The sequence below is a fragment of the Canis lupus genome, chromosome 2 (genome assembly GCF_003254725.2).
Source record: "Canis lupus dingo isolate Sandy chromosome 2, ASM325472v2, whole genome shotgun sequence".
Classification (NCBI taxonomy): domain Eukaryota; kingdom Metazoa; phylum Chordata; class Mammalia; order Carnivora; family Canidae; genus Canis; species Canis lupus.
In genome coordinates, this window is record NC_064244.1 from 47,388,020 (window position 1) to 47,406,344 (window position 18,325).

Genomic DNA, 18,325 nt, shown 5'->3' on the forward strand with positions numbered 1-18,325 from the left:
TGCTTTACAGTTTTTAGGGATAATTTATATTTAGCCTAAGAAGGCTCTACAAATTGTATCTAATAAGAGGCTGTATTCTAGATAACTTCTTTGTGTTGTTAGCTTTCTGACTCCTTCTACTTTCTTGGTCAGTTTTCTTGTAGTTTGAGGCTGTTTCCTCTCTATACACTGTAAAATATAGGTCTTCCTAGCATCTTGTGTATACTTCCAGCACAGTACTTATTCCATAGCGCTGACTTTAAAATTGTTGACTTATCTTTCTGAGACCCACTATACCATGAGCTTCATGAGAGAGGATTTGTAGCCTTTATTGTTATAGTCTTGTTGTTAAGCCCAGAAGAATGCATAGAAGTAGGTGGTGCTCAAGAACTGCTTGTTAAATGAATAAATAGGAGACTTTTCTTAGTACCTTCTAGATTTCGAAGTAGCATAGTGTAAAACTTTCAAGAGCAGGAGTTTTGGGAGGATATGTAAAACTTAAGACATCTGGAAAAAAATTAGCTTAGTATCTTTCAGTATTGACTGGAGCAGCTGAACCTGGAAACATGGAGCATAGTATAGAGGGGAACCCAAGAGGAGACATGTCTGATGGGTTTGGGGTATAAGATGTTTAGTTTAATTGAAGTTGGTATATGTAGGAAGATATTATAAAAAGCGGTTTTGCTAGTTAATAAAGTAGCCTGTCTCTCATTTTGGTTATCTGAAGTATGAGAAAGTTCTTTTAAAAATATTTTTACTATGATGCTGCTAAGAGGGTCTTCATGTACTAAATTAGTTTCCCACCTAAAAAATGTAAGCTCTTAGTTGAGCTAGTTCCTCTAGAAGAGTAGTGCAGTGTGCACTTAAAAATGTAAACTGCTGCTCAGTTTGTCCCAATAGTTACTGTATCTTATTTTTCTTTCACATTAAATAAATTATGTTCTTTTGAGAGGGACATATTACAGTCAATAATTGATTTGAAAATTCTTTGCAGTCACGAAATTGAGCTTGGTTTGACACAAAAAATAATTTGTTTTCTATAAAACAGTATGCTTTCATAGAAACCTGAATATAAAAATACTGATATTAACTGTTGAAATCAAGATCTAAAGTCTATGAAAGCAAGGAAATTTAAGGTACAAATCACAGTTCTAATGTAATTATAAATGTATTAACCAGTTAATATTTTGCAGACATGATGTGTAATCCATAAAAGTATATGTGGTAAGTGAAGCAATCCAAACCTAAAAATACATGAAAAGATCATTTGAAAGCAATATATTTCACTTATTTCACTTGTTTTTTAGAAATTTAGATTAACAGAGAAGAAATGTTTTCCATTGTTCTCTATGAGCAGAGCAGCTTTGGGATTTTGAGCAAGACACTTAAATTTTATGATTCTTTAAAATCCTTTCAGTTCTAAAGTTGTGTAATTATATGAATTTATAATCTTTATTACTTTAGGTTAAACTCTGTAAGCACCATGAAAGTTTTGAGATGGAGTTACAGCATAATTTAGATAGATATATTAGCATTTTTAATATTGTTTTTGTCTAAAAGCCAAGACCTTTGTGTATTTAGTTTTGTCCCTTTAAAAAAATTTTTTTGACATAACACCTGTCAATTTTTGCTGTGTAATTTTGATATATAAACAGTTCAGTAAATTTCAAATGTAATCTTGCTAAGAGGACAGTCTAACCTCCATATACCTTTAATCCACATTTATTTTTTCCTGAGGTGTGGCTCTGTTTGCTTTTCCTCTTTGCTGGAGCAAATCATGACTACTTCTTTCATTCAAAATTACTTCAGTATGAATCTCTGAAAAGGACATTTTCTATGATTTGTTAGACCTCTTTTTAGGCTCTAAGTTAGGAATAAATCTTACATTCTGCTTCAGAGTCATTCAACAGATAATTGATTGCTTATCACATACAAGAAATATATGCAATACTGAGGGAGATGGAAGGCATTCATGGGGAAAGTCCTAAGATACAAACCCTCAGACATCATTTAGTAAGCTATTAAAATCTGCCAGAGAAGAAAATACGTGTTAGGTTGTTTATGTGGCCAAGAATAAAACTTAGAAATTTTAAAAACTGAAGGGTTGATGATGAATAAATTCCCACTAAACAGCGTGTATGTTGTTTGCATGATGAAGGTAAGAGAAAACTGAGGCCATGTGAAAACCACATTACAGTATAGTTGACCCTCAGAGCACAGGTTTGCACTGAGCAGGTCCACTTACAGAGTTTTTTACAGTACAGTTCTGTAAATGTATTTTTCTTATTTTTGTAGTAACATTCTCTCTTTTCTAACTCAATTTATTGTAAGAATACAGTGTATAATACAAATGACAGACAAAATACATGGGTTAATCCACTGCTTATGGTACCAGGAATGCTTCCAGTCAACAGTAGGCTATTTGTAGTTAGGTTTTGGGGGAGTCAGAAGTTATTCACAAATTTTTGAATGCATGTGGAAGTGGGAGTTGCCCCTAACCCTCATGTTGTTCAAAGCCCAGTCATACTTCAGAATAGTCTTCTTGATGAGTTAGTATGTTTTCTAAATAAGCTAACAAAATGGAACCACATAGCTACTTTGAGATGGTTCGTGTAAGATTGCTCAGCCTCGTAGCAGACTTTGATACTTACTTTTTAGAAATCTCTAACTTCATGGTGTAATCCCTAGGGGAAACTTCCCAGTAGTTGAAATTATGAATGTTAAATGTGATAATACCAAGATGCTACTTCCATGGTATAGCTCTAGCCTTCAGGATATTATATTGTAGTGAAATTTACTTACAACATAAATTTAAAAAAATATTTTATTTATTTGAGGAAGAGAGAGTGAATGAGAATGAGAGCACGAGAGGGACAGTGGCAGAAGAGGAGAGGAAGAGAGACAAGCACTCTCAGCAAGGTGGGGAGCCCGACGCGAGGCTCGATTCCAGGACCCTGAGATCATGACTCGAGTCAAAGGTAGATGCTTAATCAACTGAGCCACCCAGGTGCCCCATAAATGTGTTTCGAAGTAAATCATTTGATAAGTGAAATAGCTTGTTTTTGGTTTTGTTTGGGTGATTCTTATTGCCTAACCAAATGCCATGTTGAATCTAGATCTTGTCTCTTGCTCTGCCGAATTTTATATTGGCTTTTAAAAGCACATGATGTGGGCAGCTCCAGTGGCTTAGTGGTTTAGCGCCGCCTTCGGCCTGGGGCATGATCCTGGAGACCTGTGGATCCTGGAGACCCATGTCGGGCTCCCTGCGTGGAGCCTGCTTCTCCCTCTGCCTGTGTCTCTACCTCTCCCTCCCTCTTTCTTTTTCTCTTTCTCTTTCTCTTTCTCTTCTCTTCTCTTTCTCTTTCTCTTTCTCTTTCTTTTTTCTCTTTCTTTTTCTTTCTCTCTCTCTCTCTGTGTGTCTCTCATGAATAAAAATCTTTAAAAAATAAAAAATTAAAGTACATTATGTAAGGATGGCTTCAGATTTTATAAAGGGTCATTTCTGCTCTGACCCTGTGTGGGGATTTGAGTGTGTATGTGTGTGTCTAGGCTTATGTTAATAGGAGGGAAAGAAGAACCTTTTGGTGGGAACTTCTAAGGGAGGAGAAAGACTCAACAGGACTAGCTTGAGCCAGAAAAAAAAAAAGAAGAAAGCCATGCACTGAACATAAGGGGAGATTTTTTGTATAGGATGGTGCTTCTCCTTTCTGTAGTATACAAACCCTTACCTGGGTCCTACAAAAATGGGCTTAGAAAAAAGAATAAAAACTCAAAAAAATGTATTGCTAGAATCTCTGCAAGTTGTTCTTGAAGGAGAATGTTCTTTGTTCTGTCCATCTGACACATACTGGGTTCCTGTTCTGGCAGTCACTGTATTGGATGGCTGAGACCTAGCTGTGAGCACAGCTAAGATCCCAAGTGGGGAGGAGGTAGTTTCATCTTTCCCTGTTTCTTTATGAACTGTGATTCTTTGGATACATGAGAACAAGATTTAGGCCCCAGTGGCAGAACACAGGTCTGTGGCTGTGCTAGGGTTAGACGGCCTGAAGGACCTGCAAGGAGGGCCACAGTGACCTTCCCAGGCCGGAGCTGTACCAGTGTTAGGTTTGAGAATGAAATGAAAACGAGGGCTTACTTAAAGACATGTGGATAATAGATTGTTACCAGTCTTTCGGAACGTCCTTCAGTGAAAGTAAATAAATACCAGGTTGAGAGACTTTGGCAGTTTGATTAGAAATTGTTTTTGAGATAAATCTTGTACCCACCAGAGCTTCTGTCTGAAATGTTTTGGTGATTTGATATATATATGTATATCAAATATGTATATATGTGTATATATATATATATATATGGTTAAATGGAAGCAAATTCATATTTAAGCCTTGTATTAAAGAGAAAACTGATAACTCTCAAAAGAAATACTGTTTTTGTCATTAAGAACATACATGTGTTTTTAAATTTTGTCTTAAAATTTTTTTTGTCACTTAAAAACTTTTTTGAAACATAACAGAAAGCCAAGGAAAAATATAAAGTACCACATACCTATCACTTAAATTTAGCAGTTAATGTTTTGCTATTTTTGTTTTTTCACCTTTTTTCCTAAATTGTTTTAAAGCATTTAAAGATTTAATGGTGATTTATCACTAAATACTTGAATATTCATCTGTAAAAAGATACTTATTATGTTTATAATCATTTAACTTTTATCAAACCTAAGAAAAGTAAAAATAGTGATTTAGTACCATCCAATACTTTGAGCAAATTTTCTACATTGTTCAGACTTTAACAAGTGGTTTGACCAGAAAAATGAATAAGATGGGTACATTTGGTCAAGTTTTTAAATATCTTTTACTTTAGAATAGTATTCATTTCCTTTTTTTCCCCCTTGCTACTTGCTGAAAGATTTGACTCATTTATTTTATAGGATTTTGTATGTTTTACATCTCATGACTATTGAGGAGATTGAGGTTAAGCAGATTTGACACTATAGATTATGGGTAAAATTTTGTGCTTCACTATTAGTGATGAATTACAAGACTTTGATTTGAAAGTTTCTCATTGGTAATGTTTCTTAGGACAAAATTGTGAGAACTGTGTTCTGGAGGCTAAAAAAGTGTAGGAACATTTTAAATGCTAAAAGAAATAATTCCTGTAATGGTTCCCTTTCGACATTCAAGGAATGAAGTCTTTGTACTTATCGGTTAAAAATCACTCAGCAGTCAGTGGGTGGCACTGTTTCTTCTGGTTTAGAAAAAGAAAGTGCAAGTATTTGTGGTTTTGTGAACCGGTACCTAAAATGTTTCATTAAATAGCTTATTTTTATATTGTTTCACTGAATTGTCTCCCTTCTCCCTCCACATTTTTAAAAAGAAAATGTGGAAGAAAAGTTTTTCTTTTGCCTACTTGCTGCATTATTTCTCCTTTTCCATCTGAGCCATCTATGAGCACACAGCTGTTGGTATTTTCTGGGACATGTAAAACAGGGCAGGACTTGTTTATATAGGCTAGTTGACAGTGCTTCTAAACAAATTTTGTGATTTCCTCCTTCATTATCTGTCTTTTCCCTTTTACTCTTGGGCTGAAAGGGTTGTGCCATTGCTGCTTCTTCATTCCAACCATCCCAGTTTGTGTAGAGGCCCTTTTTTTGTAGGCCAGCTAAAAAGAATCTTGAATGAGATTTTTAATAGACCCCTAATGTCCTTAACTAGGTGTTTAGCTCCGAATGGAATAGGAGACAAAGGAGAATGTCAATTAAAATTTTCTTCCTCAAAAAAGAAAAATAAATAAAAATAAATTAAAAAAAATTTTCTTTCTCAGTACAACTGGTTCTTTTTTGATTTTTGTCTTAAATGCTCTATGCCTTCATTGAGCAATACCTGCTGTATGCCAAGCTACTTAAGTGCTTTTCATATTTATATGACTAATCAAAGTAATTAGTTGCTAATAATTGTTAATTTTCAGGGGCTAGAAAGCAAGAAGAATTAATAAAGATCTAACTTTTCCTTAAATCTGTAAATATTATGACATTATGTTTAAGAAATGGGGCTGAAAATTTCAAAATTTACTGAAAGTTGCTTAAAGTAGAAAGGATAGAACCTTTGATTATCTGAATTACACAATTTTCTTACACATGTATTAGAGTAAAGCTGTAAAAGGAAAAGAAGACAATTTTATGGAGCAAAATGGAATTTTACTGTAATGACTGATTTCACCATAATGAAAAACTTCCTTTTGTTTACTTTTGTGACAGTAAGAACCTATGGTACAGTGTACACAGATGTTCTGTGGTATATTTTGGGTTTTTTTTTTTTTTTGTATTGGGAGTGAGTAGGGAGGATTTTATGTTTGGTACGTATACCATAATTTACAATGTGCATATTCAGGTGATAGAATTCTATATAAAGAGATTCTCCAGGAACAGAAGTAGTGCATGAAAAAATTACAACACTTAAAGTAGTTTTGCCATTTTGCTAATGTTATGCTCATGTTATTGTAAAATATGTTGAAAATTAATCTGAAATGTTTTTGTTAGCTAGAATGCAACAGGAAGTTACTCATATAAGAGGGCCCAAATAAGAGGGCCGAAAGCTGGGGAGGGAGACAAAAGAAAGGAATGTGTTTTAACTTGCAGAACCAACAGTTCTAGGTGTTTCACTTGAGAGCCCCTTGCTAGGTGCTTCTTGCCTGGTAGCCCTTACTTGAGCCAGTTTGAGCAGGATTAGAAGTGAGGACCTGGGCAGAAGCCTCCAAAGTTGCGCTAAAGTTACCTTTAGTTCATTATAACTCTAAGGTCTCCTCCAGTGGGCAGAGTTCTCTTCCAGTTTTTGAACATAGGACGTATGCACCAGCAACAGCATATTGACATGCTAGGCAAGAGCAGTTGAACCTAAGTGCCTTGGTGAGCTCCTTGCTCCTGCCCCCTGATCAATTGAATAAAAGTTTCCAGTACTAGCCTCACTGCCTGATATTGCTTTGAGAGCTGTTTCCTTATTTGTAACAAATAAGAGGTTCTTTCCTTTCATCACTTCTTGAATTGTGTTCTATTTGATGCACCCCATGCCATGAACCTCTTAAGTTCAGTTATATTATGCTGTTGGTTTAGGATGGTAGATTATCTCTTACATGTTTTGTTTTGTTTTTTTCAGCTGGTGTCAGATTTCATTTTGTCAGCTTATTTTCTCAGGCTTAATCTTGCTTTTTAATTGAGAAACTAGGGAATGGGTTGCTGTTGTTTTCTTTATTGAGTCTGGCATGTAGTGTTAGAGGAGGACATTGAGAATTAGATAAAAGGCCCTATGACTCTTAGGATTAATGAATGGGACTTGCTCCAAATTATATATACAAAGATTATATATTTATGTATGAACAATGTTCAGTTTATATTAGCTGTCTTGCATAGGTATTCATGTAAATAATAGAACAGAAGTACATGTTATTCTGTTGAGTGTTATACCAAGGAGGGTAAGGCTTCCGGAAGAATTTGTTAGGTGAGATTCTGATTCAAACAATCTATTGCATCCATATTAGCAGCAGTTTTGATCTCAGGTAGTGTGGGGCAGTTTTCCTTTTTGTTTTTATGAAAAGAAAATTCTGACATTATTGAATTGTTACATAACTTTTGGAGAACAGGATTTACTATAATTGATTCTGAATGTATGGGATAGTATCTACTTGGTATTGTACTAAAAAGTTTAAATAGGATTTGTACAACTAATGTTTATTTCTTTTATTATATTACTATGTAGTTAAATGCTATGTACTGTATATTAAGAGGCATTAGAACAGAGAAGTTAAAAATCTAAGCTCTGAGCACTTTCCTTGATTTCAGTCTGGTCTCTTCCTCTTACTAATTATGCTCTTTACTCTTGGGCAAGTTACTTAACCTTTCTTTACCTCGACTTCTTCATTGTAAAATGGGGATATCTACTTTTTAGATTGTGATGATTAAATAAGGTGATAAAGGTAAAAGGCTGAGAGCATTGCCTAGTGCAGAGTAGGTTCAGTAAATGTCTACTCTTATTCTGTTGTAACCTTTGTTAATTTTATCATGTAGTTAATAGTATCTGCATAAATACTTGTTTCCTGAAAATACCTTTTACAAGAGTTCAAGGGACTTCAGATCCACTGTTAGAAAACAAATTTTTATATAGACATCCGTCTGAACATTTTGAATGAAATCTGTGTGTAGAAGTTAATGCGAAACAAGTAGTTTTAAGGAGGAGATGGAGAGGAGGGCTAGAAAGTAATTTGTGAGCAAGAGACTGCTTTAGAGTGTAATAATCTTCTGTTCTTATTTGAAATTGGGGTATGGCACTCCTTAAATTTTATTTACTACATACGCATAAAGCAGGTCTAAAAATTATGGTCAGGGCTAAAGACTTGTTTATTTTGTTGAAATATTTGCTGCAATAAGAAATTATACTTTAGTTTAAAACTTTACTTTTAGGTCTTATATATCATTACTACTCCTTCTTTGCCTCTAAACCTCTTTCTTTTCTTTCACTTTTCTGGCAGACATATTTTGATGATTTATATGTTTGGAAAAGTGTAGGATGCTCTAATTTAAAATTACACAGTAAGTGTAATAAAAATTGAAATTGTGGATTTTCCAATTCTAGACATATATTTAACCTCATTTTCTAAGAAAGGACTTACTAAGAAAAATACTGAAGTTCACTATAGTTATAAGTAAAGTTTACAAGTTTTTTGAAGTGTTTTTTTCTTCTGATTAGATTAGAAAATTGGATTAGATTAGATTATAGCCTGTTGATGTATTAGATCCTTAACTGTTTGTGATACTGCTGCTTGCTGTAAAACAGTGTTGAAACAATTATCACTCCTATATTTTGGCTGTCATGAAACATTAAGATTAAATAACTTGATTTCATTCTCTGAAGTATTCCATGTGTACTTGAGAATATGCTGAAGCTACTTAATAAGGAGTCACTGTACTTGTTTCAAGCAAGGGCCTACTCCAGCTTTTACTGATCATTTGGTAAAGACAAAGGCCCTTTTAGATTCTGACAATTTATTACTTATTTTAGACAGAGAAATGAGATTAGTACCAATTTTCTGTGGTTTTTGTTCCACTTACCTAAAAGGTTGACCAAAGCAATATGGATTGAATGACTCAGGTGCAAATTGTGGGATGCCCCATTGCTAAGGAGCTGGTTCTAGACCATAACTAAGTGGTTTTATTTTCTGCAGCTCTCTTTTGAGGGGGATGGGTCAGAAAACCTTTTATCTCATCAGAACCTGGAAGGTGAGGAGGTGAGCAGGAACATGGCCTGGTAGCAGTTCCTTACAAACTTTCCATTTCTTGTTTTCCAGGAGGATTGTAATATGTTCTGTTGGTAGTCCTATTAATTGAGTTTCAAGCCTTTGTCTTTGTGGCCTATGTAGATATGTGCAAAGTCACCAGGGGGATTTGGCCAAGCTCTTACCCTACACCTGTAAGCACAGGCCATTAAAAATTTTTGAATTAGGGGTCCCTGGATGGCTCAGCGGTTGAGCATCTGCCTTTGGCCCAGGGCGTGATCCTGGAGTCCCAGGATCGAGTCCCACATCGGGCTCCCTGCATGGAGCCTGCTTCTCCCTCTGCCTGTGTCTCTGCCTCTCTCTCTCTCTCTCTCTCTCTCTCTCTGTCTCTCATGAATAAATAAATAAAATCTTTAAAAAAAATTTTTTTTGAATTAAAATAATAGAAATATTTTTTCATGGAAGTTTTCTTATATTTACAGAATTGCATTTCTGCCTGGTTTCTAATCTTGCTATAAGTCTAGTGTTTAGTGGAAATGATATACTTTTATGTGGAATAAGAAAAACCATTCTGAAGTATGTTAATGATAACTAGTCATTTATATATGTACTTTCATCTCGTTTTTATTTAAATTAAATGGCCCTGTAGACTCAGCTGCATTGCTCTTAGACCTTCTCTGAAACAAAACAAAACAAAATGGCTCTGCGTTAACCTGGGTGGCAGAGGCCTACTGCATCCCATTATGAAAGTCAGGTTTGTAGGTAGCAGTACATATTAGGAAAGCAGCCTGACAAGCATCATGGTCTGTACGTTCCCGCTTTAAAATGCCCTGAAACCATCGTGGATAGAACTGAGAACTGGCAGGACACAGAAATTTCGTTCTTTTGTATTTCTTAGTATATTGTTTTATGTGTGTTACACTCAGTGACAGTCTGTCTTTATCTTAAAAACTGAGTGTTGCAACATATCAGTGGAAGAAAAAAGGAATAAATAGAAATGTCAGACTGCAGTGCAGGCATTAGACTAAGTACTGTTTCAAGCACAACTAATATTTTAGGTGTGAATATGTGTGTACACTGCAGCAGCCAACAAATGGTCCCTAATACTGTTCGTTTTGCCTTAAAAAGTTTGAAATGTGATAAATGACTTAATTATTTCACATCCCCTTGAAAAGGAGACTAAAACTGAAATTAAAAGGTGACATAAAAAATGAAATGTATTACTATGTAGATCTGATAACTGAAATCTGTTTTTTTTTTTTTTATTGTGAACAAATTTGTTGATATTTCTTTGCAGTTAGCTTCTGGAATTTATAATTTTGCCTGCTCTCTGTGGAATCACCATACAGACACATTCCTTCAACAAGTTTCTTCTGGCAATGAAGCTGCAGTTCTAAGTTCACTAGAACGAACTCTGCTGTCATTGAAAGGTACTATTAAACTTGATTTGTTCATTTTGCAAATGACATACCTTGGAAGAGTCAACAAATAGTTCCACTGTTGGATTATCTGCTCCTCCTTGCCCTTGGAGAATAAGTGGTTAGTTTCTCCCTCAGAGATGAGGCCTTATTTGTGGTTTTTTCTTTTGTGAGAATAGCTTTTCCTCTAATTTGTAAAAGTGTGGGATAGATTTGTTATAGTCACATTGCTGGGGTCCCAGGGCTCTGAATACGTTCTTTCAAATACTTCTACTTTTTTTTTTTTTTTTTGCTTCTACTTTACACTTCCCTTTCTAGGCTCCTACTCTTATTGCTGTGCTAACTTCCCTAAACTTCGGTCCTCAAGTGTTAGTGAGCTCTGTCTCCCAGTTTTCCATAAGAACTCAGTTTCTGTCCTTCTTGTTTGTACCTTAACCTCACTTGGATTTTAGAAGGTGCTGGATGGTGTGCCATCTTGGCCTCTGGTTTCATACGCTTTGCTTGTATGTATTTCCTTAGCCCAAATCTCTGTTTTATCTTTCCTGAGCTTTTTATCTTGATGAACATAATCTCAGGTTCCTTTCTGTTATAAAATGCTCTTTGTCTTCCAGTCTCTCCCTTCTTCTTGTGCTTAGGCTCTTTTTAGTTTGTGTTTATTAGTTTGATCTCAAGCAGCTTTTAGTTCTCTTACTGTGGCTCATTTTGCATCCTTTGGCTTAAATAAGCCCTTTTGTCATACTCCCCTTAGTACCTTAGGATGCTGATGTACACTTTGCATACTCTCAAGCATCACTTACATTCATCAGACAGTGGATGCGCAGACTTCAAAAGGTCAACACATTTTGGTGAACCTTGTAAACAAGTGTGAATAATTTCAAGGAAAAGCATGAATAATTTCAAGGAACTGTTGACAAATAAAATTCATTGCTGGTTGGTTATATAGGTGGTTCTCTGTTATGGCGTGGTTGATTGGTTATATAGGTGAGTGGAGATGGTTTTGTCAACATCCTTGAGGAAGAAATTAAAAGGATTTAGAGGGAAACATTCATCCAGAAAGAATTAGAGAAAGTGGTGTAAGGTTATGATACAAAACTTACGTAAGTTCTGTATTTAACGATCAAGGAATATTCCTGAGTGCTTTTGATTGGGTTTTTCTTATCTTACCGATTTCAGAGAGTAACTCCTGACAGAAAGGATGCAGCTCTACTGTACATTAGCCTGCTTTTAGCCTTTCAATACTTCCCTGTCTCAGGGTCGTAGCATTTCTAAGATATCTTGACTTGGAAAAATCCTATAGCATTTCCCTTTAAAATATTTGTTCTGCCCAGCTGTTAAATTTCTATGATTTGAGCAATACTTAAGACTGCAGTTTTTGCTATATGTAATCTGAGCTTAAACCTTTGTGCATTTAGTATCTTTTAAATGTGTGTGTTTGTGTGTGTGTATGTATTCACCATTTAAATAAATTCATGGTGGTATTTGACATTGGGTTGACAGACATAATAAAATGATCACACAAATACATCTGAAATGACATGTGACAGTGTGATCTTACAATATTATGGTAACTGACATGTGGTCAGAAAAGACTTCACTGAGAAAGTGATGTTTGAACCAGATTTATTGTAGGATAAGTGGAAGTTAACCAAGTGATGAAGGGCAAAAGAAAGGACACTCTTGGTGATGTAGAGCAAGTACTTTTGTGTGAACAAATGAATTTATTAACCATAGTTTATAGATGAGGAATGTGAGATCTAGAAAAGTTGTTCAAAATAATACAGTTGTAGATGTTAGAGCTAGGATTTAAATCTAGGTCTGACTTCCAGTTGTTTATCCTGCTTGGTCTCTCTTGTGTATAATATAGCGGTTATACGTTAAATGTGATGTTTATACTTGAGCACTATGATCTATTTCAGATTTAGAAATAGTTTAGTTTTTATATCCTTTTTAGGAGATACTGTATTTTCATTAATGTAGCCTAAAACTAAATGAAGCTTTTTGGTCACTGTTGAGACATATTTCAAGGTTATGGAATAGAGGTAGTAATTTTCTCAGTTTCAAACTAGGGATTATTGCAGATGAGAAGTACTAACAATTATAGAATTTAAATTTTGCAAAATGGTTTTAGAAACATAAGTAGTTAAGATATCTGAGAGGAACACAGTGTTTGAGTCCCAAGAACTTGGCTATCATTCCATCTTTCCCACGGGAAACAAACCAATGACCAGGGATTACCTTTCTTTACTATTCTATGAAAGGATGAAGTTAGAGTAACCCCCAGTTGATGAAGCTTTTGTGATTCTGAGTCTTTGTTATGATTGTGATTTTAATAGGATAAAGTATATGAGGCAATTAGATGCAATAAAGCTCAATTTTACTTTTCAGTGCTGCGTAAATTAACTGTTAATGGATTTGTGGAACCTCATAAGAATATGGAGGTGATGGTAAGTGAAAGAAGTTACTGAGTCTTTATGGCTTTGCGAACTTGCTTGGTATTTTCCTGAATGTTTTAAAGCTTCTTCTTTTTGCTTGGCATTCTTTTACAAGTTTGTATTGAGTGAGCTTTTACTATTTTGTGTATGTTATACTTTTAGACTTATGGCCTTTTTTTAGTATATCAAAGCAGCTCCTTTGTGAAGGGTAGGAAATAAGCCTAGGACAGTTCTCAAGTGCCATGGTACATTGCTTTATTTATAATTTGAATTTGGGTGAGCTTCCTGAATTTGAATGCTTTTAAAACATTTCTAGGTCCATTGTGGATAGTTAATTATACCCTTGATATTTCCCTTTGTCTGTTTTTTATATTTAAAATGAAATTTTTTCTTCAATCATAACATTTATGTGTGCTCTTTGTAAGTCATTTGAAAATATATATACAAGAAGGGAAAACTCTGTTGATAAGCCCAACATTTGTGATGTATATTCATTGTATGGCACCATTTACTTTTTCTGTGTAGAATATATAGCTGTATATATCTAATCCTGAAACAAAATGAGATTGTGTTATATATTTACTCAGATCTATGTTAGTTTTCATAGTAAGTTAAAGTCAGCTAAAATGGTGCTTTCTGTAGATTGCTTTGGGGGTGTTGAACAGGAATTGTGGAAAAAAGTACATCTAGTTGGGTCTTAAGAGTTTGCCCTACCAGAGCTGATCAGAGTTACTCTTGTTTTAAATCTTCAGTATATTTTGTCTATCTGTAAGATTTTGATTGCAAAAACGATTCTACTGTTAAAAGAATTTAAAAGCTGGTAATAGGGCAGCCTGGGTGGCTCAGCAGTTTAGCGCTGCCTGCAGCCCAGGGTGTGATCCTGGAGACCGGGATCTAGTCCCATGTCAGGCTCCCTGCATGGAGCTTGCTTCTCCCTCAGCCTGTGTCTCTGCCTCTATCTCTCTCTCTCTGTCTCTGTCTCTTTCTCTCTCTCTGTGTCTCTCATGAATAAATAAAATAAAAGCTGGTATATACATCATTATAGCATGATTGGCTATTTTGTTCTATAAAAGTGTTATATGCTTAGTTTTTGAAAAGTTAAAAAACAGAAGGAAAGGAAATAGTCGTTTGAAAACTTGCTATCAAAGATAAGGCTAAAATTTGTAAGTATACTTTAAGAGATTTTATGCATAGTCTTTCAGATATACTTTTCTCTCTTCCTCAGTTTTATGTAAATGAGACCCATATGCTGTTTGTTTGCTTACTTTTTCTTAAACTTAGTATGTTATTTTTCTCATGGGTGTTTTTCTCATGCCAGTAGTATGTTTTTAATGATTTTGTGGTAAATACTTGTGATTACTGTCAGTGAGCTAATTTTTAAAAAGGGATAACATTAATATAGGATTCCTGTAATTTCCTTGCCAGTTATCCATTGATGGATATATAGGTTGTTTATAGTTTTTAATTGTTGGTCAGTGATGTTGGAATGAACATTTGGAGATACATATCTATATATCATTGTGTACTTTTCTGATGCACTCTTCAGGCTAACTTACTAGAAGTGAAAATAGTTGATTCAAGCATAAGCACGTTGATAGCATTGATTGGTATTACCAAATTGCCAAAATATGCATAAAAACAGCCATAATTTTAATGCTGATATATTTTAAATATATATATTTTTTTATTGCTATACTGCCAAAAAACCTTTCCAGAAACCAATTTGACAGCTTCTCCTGAATTTCCTGCACTGGAATGCTTTAAATTGCATAAAAGCAGAGACTGTCTCATTCACTGTCCATCCCAGAGCTTGGAATAGTCTCTGCCAATATTAAATGTTCAATAGTTACTTGTAAAATGAATGAATATGGGATAGAGTAAAATCAGGTCAGAAGGCTCAGTAATTATCTTTATCTGCAATATGATTCTGAATATCATAAAATTATTTTAAATAAAATATGGATTATGTTCATCAGTTTTTTTGTTTTTTAGTAAAAATAAATTGATTTAAATCACATTCCTATAAATTGAAATAGTGGTTTTCAGTGGAAACTATCAATGTTCTGTGAGTTTTTGGCTTTCCCTTGAGAGTCTTTCTTCTGTCTACTGAAACTGTATGTCAGCTTTTGCTTAGTTAGAAATGCTGTATTATAGCAGTTAAAGTATATTGACTTGTTTGAAACAAAATAGAATTTTAACAAGTTATGATGACTTTTCAAGTAACAAAAATCTTAAAAATAACATGGAACTTAAAAAGATACTTTAGAAGCTCTGTATGATAATGGTGAGATTTTGGTTTCTGGAGGCAGATTTGGATTTGAATCTTGACTTGGCCTTTTCCTGATAGAATGGCCTCCAGCTATTTACTTATCTACTCTGACACTATTCCTTTTTTGTTTGTTTGTTTGTTTGTTATATGAAGATGAAATGATAGTATCTACCTCTTTGGATCTTATGAGGATTAAGAGGGATAATGATTTTGGTAAATAGTTCAGCTAATTAAAGTGCTCTTTAAATGACTACTTAATGGGTAATTTGAGTTTTTGTGTTATATAATATGAATCATAAACTTTTACTTCGTTTATTTGGACTGCCGATTATAGACTATCTATAATTTTATAAATTCCTGATTCTCTTGATCAGCTTACTAAAATTGATGACTCATAATTTTGTACTTTCTTCGGAGAACCCCCAATTGATAAACTAATTTTATTTAAAAGAAATAGAGTGAAATTCTATGTTGTCAATACTTTCAGGGATTGTTGGACTACTGTATCAATGTAAAATATATATGGGATCTCAATGATCTTATTCTTCCCATAGTGAAACATTTTGCTCATCATCCTAGAAATCACTTTTTTGTTACTTATCATTACTTTTCAATTATTCTCATCTGTGGTTAAAAAGACTGAAATACAGTGAAAGTGGAAGAATGATTGAATTGCCAAATGATGAAGCAGTAGTGAAATTAATGGTCATCTTGCAGTTTTCTTAATGTGTTGTGCACTGTATCCCATCATCTTTAAGAAGGCATAAAAGAAGACTGGGAGCACTGTCTTTCTTTTCTACTTTCACCTTTTGTTTAACACACTGAGAATTCAAAATTCTTCATTTTCTGACCAAAATGACAGAGAAGAAAGTTGACAAGAGGAAAAGGTTTCATGATTTTTACATGAATCAGAAGATGGATGCTCTCGGACAGAGAGCAGCATTCTAGGCCCTAATGATGATGGTGAAATTGTCTAAGTGAAATCTTTTTCTGAGTCATCAGATGGTGATATCCTAGTTGATTTATCTCAAACTCAAGAATGGAGGAGGGGACAGCACATTGTTAAGGACAAAGAGCAAATAATGCTCTATTCTAGTAAAGGCCTTCAGCTTATAGTTCTTTTGTGACAAAAACCTGGACCATCCTATTTGTTGAAAAAACATGTGACATCTTTTATGATGTTTTATACCAAAATTTATTGATCCAGAAAGTATGTGATGTTTAAATTCTTAAAAATTTTAATAAAGTTACTTTTCACTATCCCTTTATATCTGTAAAATTTTTTGTAACATTTATTTAAATACATACTAACAAATAAGGGTTGTTTAGATTTTTACCAGATGATAAATGGTGATACTTGTCTTTTATCTGAAAGCTAATAAATTTAATACTTGAGCTTAAGAATTTGTTCTTTAAATAATTGGTACCATTTATTCATATATTGAGTACTTAGAGCAATAAACACAGTGAAGTTCTGGCCCTTGAGGATACATTTTAGTGGGAGGAGACAAATAGACAAACAGTATGTCAGGGGACTATAGAAGCTGTGAAGAGAAAAGAGATTCTTTAGGGAAATAAAATGCTTAATAAATAATGTTTTATTTATTGCAAAGTGTTTTAGGTAACTGAAATAAGACATTGAAGAGATGAAATACTATATTTTCTTATGGAAGATTTGTTAATAGAGTATTTTTTATCTCAATTTAACTTTTTAAAATGATGTGATACATTGTAGTATTTTTGGAAAAGTATAAGGGAGATGTTTACAACAACAAATTGAGACATTAAAAAAATTCTTTTCTAGGGTTTTTTACATGGAATATTTGACCGTCTGAAACAATTTCTGGAATGCAGTAAGTACTCCTTTGACGGTAGATTTTACTTGTAGAATCCTTATTCATAGCTTGTGCCCTGTACTTGTATATCTGGTGAGACTAAAATCTTGGATCTTGATGACTAATCCTCTGAGGTTGAATTGGGAGCTCAGCTTTGTCTTCATATACCCATCTTGTTCTGAGTAGTATTGCTGAAACTTTTTAAAAATCTGTTTTGTATCCATTCCTTTATAGATATTTTTACTGCTACTGCTTTTTTTCATGTATACATCCACAACTGTCATGTATTTAATACTCATTAAATGTAGCTCCTGTGCCACATACTTTGTATAGATTCTGTTTTTTTAGTTGATTTTACATATGGGTGTGATATAAATTACTTTAAATGGTACTTTAATTTTATAAATCTCTTGTATATTAATTTTCACTGGCTTATCTTTAGAACTGTCTCTCATCTACACACAAGAGAATTTAGCATTCATATTTGTGTTATACTGGTAGTCTCTTAGTTACCCTTTTCTTTTCCCTGTGATTGTAAGCACCTTTGCTCAGGATACACACATTTAGAAACACAAAATAGCACACATTTGCTTGCATGCACATATACATATGTGTACATCCTGTACATGTGTGTATATTTGGGGATTTACTAGGCCGAGAAGATATTTTAGTGTACTCACTTTTAGGGAGTTGTTGATTATTTTATGTCAGTCATTTTCAGCTTAGTAAAAACATTGCTGAGTCTTTTACCAGGCACTGTTCTGGGTACTGTGCATGCAAAGATGAATAAGACAAGTTATATAAAGTGGCTTGTTTTTATAAAAATGGTCATTTTCTCTGGTTACCCTGTGAAGAAGCATAGGGAAGAATAGGGGTCCTCCCAAGAGAGGAGAATGACGTAAATGAGATGAATAGGAAGAGTATGATTATAGAGAACAGTTGATGGGCTGGTGGACACTTTCTGAATATGCAGAATTAATTATGCCAGAGAAATTATCTGAAGAAAACTGTCAGTGAAAAATAACGAACATGTTACTTATTGAATGCTTTGTTTTTACTTGTAAATTTTAGTTATAGCTAATTTATATTTTGAAAGTGTTATTGTTAATTCATGGATAAAATTGCTACTACTCT

General features: G+C 34.1%; 1 protein-coding gene across 3 annotated transcripts in view; it reads left to right on the forward strand.

Moving 5' to 3' along the window:
• Positions 1-18,325, forward strand: part of IPO11 (importin 11) — a 200,795-nt gene that overhangs the window by 39,941 nt on the left and 142,529 nt on the right. For all 3 annotated transcript variants that reach the window (XR_003136545.3, XM_025446994.3, XM_025446993.3), the window contains exons 6-8: positions 10,535-10,667; positions 13,041-13,099; positions 17,161-17,209. Coding sequence is in view for 2 of the 3 variants with exons in the window: in XM_025446994.3 (XP_025302779.1) it covers positions 10,535-10,667; positions 13,041-13,099; positions 17,161-17,209 (241 nt within the window). In the remaining variant the exon portion in view is untranslated. The remainder of the gene's footprint in view (positions 1-10,534; positions 10,668-13,040; positions 13,100-17,160; positions 17,210-18,325) is intronic.